At 35.7% G+C, this 5817-nt stretch overlaps 1 protein-coding gene across 1 annotated transcript in view; it reads left to right on the forward strand.

Annotated features, from left to right (window-relative positions):
• The first annotated feature begins 2567 nt into the window (after nucleotides 1-2567).
• The window catches only part of LOC106880299 (serine/threonine-protein kinase WNK1), a 78758-nt gene continuing 75508 nt past the window's right edge, over nucleotides 2568-5817 (forward strand). The window contains exon 1 of the mRNA XM_052967677.1: nucleotides 2568-4873. Coding sequence (XP_052823637.1) covers nucleotides 3887-4873 — 987 coding nt within the window. The 5' untranslated portion in view covers nucleotides 2568-3886. The remainder of the gene's footprint in view (nucleotides 4874-5817) is intronic.

A 5817-nucleotide genomic window follows, 5' to 3' on the forward strand; every position in this document is an offset into this window, starting at 1 on the left:
TTGCATCTCATGAAATACAAATAAAATTAGTACCAAATTAGAAAAAAGAAAATTTCTCAACAGTCATGATGAGATTTTGTTCCACCACGGTGTGCAGGATGTCCTCATCAAGCTCTACAGATCTTTCAGGATGACACTCGTCTTCTAGGCTGTAGTTTCCAGCTCAGAATTTCTGGAACTACCAGAAGCGTATGCTTATTGTCCAATTCTCATATACTGAATTAATATTCCTTGCACTTTCTGTTGCATTATTGCCTTTATTGAACTCATAAAGCAAAATATGCCAAATATGCTCCTTTGTCACTTCCATTATGACTTTGAAAAAATAACTTAAAATCGAAGTGCACTCTTCAAAACTTGCACTAGGAGTAAGTACAAGGTAAAATTACTACCTGTTTTTTTAACAAGTTTCTTCTTCCGACATTGAGTTAGTGCAATTGAAAAAACAGCATTATTTACGGGATGAGCCAATATATATATATATATATATATATTTATGTATCTATATACACACACATATATATACATATACACATATATATTTATATTCATATATATATATATATATCTTGTTTCAGTCATTTGGCTGCAGCCATACTGGAGCACCACCTTGAAGGGTTTTAGTTGAACAAATCAACCTGACTTATTTTTTTAGACCCAAGTACTTATTCTGTAGGTAACTTTTGCCGAAACATTAAGTTACAGGGACGTAAATACACGAACATCGGTTGTCAAGCAGTGAGGCGGAGCCCTCAGACACACACACATAGATACATATATACATATAACAGGCTTCGTTTAGTTTCCGTATACCAAATCCACTCACAAGGCTTTGGTCAGCCCGAACTTATAGGAGACACTTGCCTAAGGTGCCACGCAGTGAGACTGAACCCGGAATCTTGTGGTTGGGAAGCAAGTTTCTTACTACACAGCCATGTCGATAATGATAGAGAGAGGAGAGAGAGAAATACTGTTATTTATAAATCTTTCTGAGAGATATTCAGTAACAGTACTTTAAATTAAAAACTATTTGCCGGCATAATGTGGTAGTCCTGGATGGGACGAATGTTACTATTATTAGGCCCCAGGAAACGTCGTTTCCAGCTGGCTATGCGACACAATGTTCGAAAATATAAGGACACAGATATTGTGTCGTATAGCCAGCTGGAAACGACGTTTCCTGGGGCTAAACAAAAGTAACATTCGTCCTATCCAGTACTACCACATTATGTTGGCAAATAGTCTTTACTATATATATATATATATATATATATATATACACACACACATACACACGGACAGTGTGTGAGACAGAATGATCATAGTACTGCTTACTATTCATAAAAATCACATAAATCATATTGATGGGAAATAATGAAGTCCTCGCACTGTTGATAAGTATTGTGAAAAAGTCGATGCAAAACCTGTTATGACGAAGCTGCAAAAACGTCTGTCTGTTTCAGTGCAGTCGGTTGTCAGTTCAAACCTCTCACAGGATGATTATGGTTTTGCGTAGTGTGAACATGTTGATGCTTTTCTAAACAACTGATTCGTGAATAAAACGTGTCTCTGACTGTTGCATGACATTAAAAAATATGTACTCTGTTGTCGCTACTGTGCATTTACTACTGATAAAGCAAAATTACAACCAGAGGCGTTCCGGCCGTGACAATTCCATCTAATTCCCCCCTACATCCAATTATGAAACTAGAACTACAGTATACAATATGTTACTATTAATCTCTTTTTTTTTTTTTAACAGTGTAGCGTGTAGCTTGGTGACTTGCTGCTATTTCTAGTTCGAATTGATGCGCAGATACATTATTAGATATGTTGAGAAAAAATAAATGAAGGGAAACGGTAAGGAAAGAATCTAAGTGGATGAAGCAGGTCGGGAAACACTCCCAAGTCCTTATCGTCAGTAAGATGATCGATGTGAAGGAATTCCAAAGCATCACGTCTGGGAGATGACATGACCGGGAGGTTAAAAAAATTAGTACCTGTAATATATTACGGTCCATTTTGTTGACTATGCCTCTAGAAAATGGCAAAGCAAATTAATATATTTTAATGTCGCCGTTTAATGAAAATCTTTCCAGCATTATATATATAATGCTGGAAAAATATACGCACACACACACATATATATATATATATATATATATATGTGTGTGTGTGTGTGTATATATATATATATATATATATGAGAGAGAGAGAGTCGTCTATTATATATACATCAAATGTACCTATATCTTGGTATGTATATACGTGTCTCATTATATATGTGTATCCTTTATCACACGTATATAAGGGGGCATATATATTTGAAGGCAGGGAGAGGGTAATTAATCCGAAGTTGTGTTGTACTATTGATGAAAGAGAATAGGTGGTGAACAAAGTGTATAAATTATTCAGTTACATGTCAGCATGTAAAGGCTTTTTGTGGATAACAAGAAATAACGCCAGGATATGTATGGAGAAATCTCGTTGGCGAAAAGGCGGAAGCAGCCGCTTCTGTATCATTGCGTTCATATCCGGCGGAGTGCACCTCACTAGTAAGTCTAGTAAGTCAGATGACTTGGTGTAGAAATATAGGTCTTTTAAAAATCAAAAATTTACACTAAATACAACGTGGAATTGAAAAATTTTCCCGAGAAAAATTTATACCATCTGAATTTTCGGAATTGTTAATGAATTATGTATGTGTATAACGACTGATTCTAAAAATAGATGTAAAAGCTTACTAACTTCCCCCCATTCCCCGTCACTGTTTCTAGCGAGCGTCGTCTTGTACGAGTTGAGCTGACGGACTAATTCCAATGTCTGGCCGCCATACTGCTGTGTAGAGGAAGATATTTCACTATCAAAGTTGTTTGTTTCTCTCTTCATTATGGTTGTTCATTTATGTGCATTTCGATTTTATATAAATCGTGAATACATTCTTTGACGGAAGCACTATGCATTTATCTGTTTGCTTTGTGGTAGTGCAGAAATATTATTCTGGCGTTTTGGAGACGACTGCTACAACAACTCCTGCTGGACGTCATATTACTATTTGGACGGATCTGTAAAATATCTTTTGTTTTTGTTTGTAATTACTTGTGTTCTTTACCATTTAAGACAAAAAAAAAATACAGCGAAAGAAACTCATACTGATTGGGAAGTATCTGGAAAACAATTCCATTTTTATAACTTCTTTTAATTTAAAGAAAAAAGCTGAGAGAAAAAAAATCATTTCCACTCAGTGAAAAAAGTGCTATGCATAACGGATTTTTGTCGGATCCATTTCTGAGCGAGAAGGATGTGGCTTTATTTTGAATATTCCTACAATGTTTGCTGCTGCTGTCATTATTACAATCACAGCAATAATTCCATTGGAAAAAAGGGAAAAGCTGGGAGCATTGCAATTTTTTTGAAGGACTCTTCTCGCACGAACTGTGGCTAACCTTAGCTTTATTGTTCTTAGTTTTTTTTTGTGTGTGTGTATGTGTGTGTGATTGTTGTTGTGGAAGTGAGAAGTGTGGATTTTTACTGATTTTTCTAGTCTGAAAAAAGAAAAAAAATACAAAAAAAACCATTCGTAATCTACATCTTTTGCACACTGGTGATAAACATGTGTACTGAAGAAAGATGTTTGATTACTACTGTGCCTCTGTTCTCAATACTGTTAGCAATTGGCCTTTACTAATGGAAATACATGTTTTCTTTGAGATTCATTAAGGTTAAAGCTAATTCTTAAGGGCTTTCTTTTTATTCTCTCTCTATTCCTTCTCTCTCTCTCTCTCTCTCTCTCTCTGTTCTTTCTCTAATTATACGGCTATATCTACATTAGCAATATAGTTTTATATTTATACATATAATTAGTCTTCCCTGTTTAGTTGTAAACATGCATAAAAGTAAAGCCGCTGTCAACGGCGAAATTCGAGAGTCAATCAGCCCTACTGATAGGACTGTAAAGCAATCAACACATCCAAGGACACCCTCTAGATTTAGTCGAAAGACAACTGAGATGGGCACTAAATTTTCCCACCGGAAGTTATCCGAAAGAGTTAGTAGACACCCAGCCGATCAAAACATTCATAACAACACAGGCAGTAGCACGTCGACACGTTTCAAAGTTGGCTTCAGGGATAAGAAACAAGATAGTGCTAAGAGTGAAAGTAGACCTGTATCAAAAAAGACTCTATTTTGGAAACGTTTATCCCATCCTCTAGAACGTGAAGTTAGAGACCTAAGTGGAAACAGGGATAGATCTAGGAGTCTGCCAGACTGTACGTTAGACTCCGAACCTCCTCTGAACAGCAAAGAGAAGGCTGTTGATAAACCTAAAATTAGAACTAGTAGCTTAATAGATTTTAGACATTCTAAGAGTGTAAGTAGTGCTGATGAAAACAAAAGCGAAAAGGCTGAACTGAAAAAAGTTGATGTGGTTAGTGGTGAACAATCGGCTGTACGTAAGCCATCGGGTCTTATGAAGTCCAAAAAATGTTCATTAACCTTTGAAGATATGGATAAAAAGCCAGTCGTCCAAAACTCTGAGAGTAGTAGATACGCTCCCTACTTAACTGAAATGTCTCTAGATAGTGGATTCGCATCGGAGAAAGGTAAGAGTAAAGAACAGTCTATAAGTGACGTGGGTATCGATGACGAGAGAAAAGAACTGGATAGTGAAAAAATTGCAGCTGAACTTCGAAAAGAAGATGAATCTGAAAATCTCAAAAAAGAGAAAGAAATTGAAGACCGAGCCGTCTCGACATCCATATGCGGGAGATTCCTTAAATTTGATGTTGAAATAGGGCGTGGATCTTTTAAAACTGTTTACAAGGGACTTGATACAGAAACTGGAGTTTCTGTAGCTTGGTGTGAGCTTCAGGTAAGCATGTCTTCTTCTTTTCTAAATAGAACATTTGTGTGCATGTGTAGTGATGTAGTTCGAGACTTGGTGGGTTCGATATCACATCAAACTATTATAAAACAAAATCCTTAGATTTATCAACGAATGAACGAAATTGATCAGACACTTTTATTTTTCAGTAATAAGGGACATTGCCCAACATTTAATGACAGAAGTATACATTCATGAATGTTTGTGAATATATATTAATATATCATTTTGCATCTTTGTTGCAGTAACTTTGAAATTAATGAAAAAATAGATGAAATTGAAGATCCTATTCTTGTGTTAAGAGTATATAATGTTACTTCCCCTTTTTGACGTGTTTTATTGTATTATTTTTGCTTTTATGCGAGAAAATATGGTACAATTGCCAGTTACATTTACAAACTAAATATTAATAGTAAAATAACTGATATGCAAATAGTATATATAATCTATAAGTCTATATTATTAACAACCATTGACAGAAATCAATTTAGCACAATTTTCACATCCAAGCTACCACTGGTTTCATGAATGAGACTGGAAAGGCAAAGGTTTATCTTAGATTTGTCACGTCTGGTTGAATTACAAATTTCATCTCAGAATTGGACTCCAGATCATAAACGGTCTAATTTCCAGATGAAAGCATTGGTAGCCTGCATATGAATAAAGGCGCTGTACTTATTACGAAGAGTGTGTGTGTGTGTGTGTATATATATTTAATATCTCATCATATGCTCCAGATTCAAAACGATGGCTTGCGTATTCTTAATACTTTCTGGTAGTTTCGAACGTGAATATGCTAATTATTAGTGTGTTCTTTATAACGGATACGTGTTCCTAACACACTTGATTCGTTAGTACAAGGGATTCTGGGACAGCCGGTGTTTCGCCACCGTTGTGTCGCGTCAGCCAGAAGCACTCAGGATATATATATA

The sequence above is a fragment of the Octopus bimaculoides genome, chromosome 4 (assembly GCF_001194135.2).
Source record: "Octopus bimaculoides isolate UCB-OBI-ISO-001 chromosome 4, ASM119413v2, whole genome shotgun sequence".
Classification (NCBI taxonomy): domain Eukaryota; kingdom Metazoa; phylum Mollusca; class Cephalopoda; order Octopoda; family Octopodidae; genus Octopus; species Octopus bimaculoides.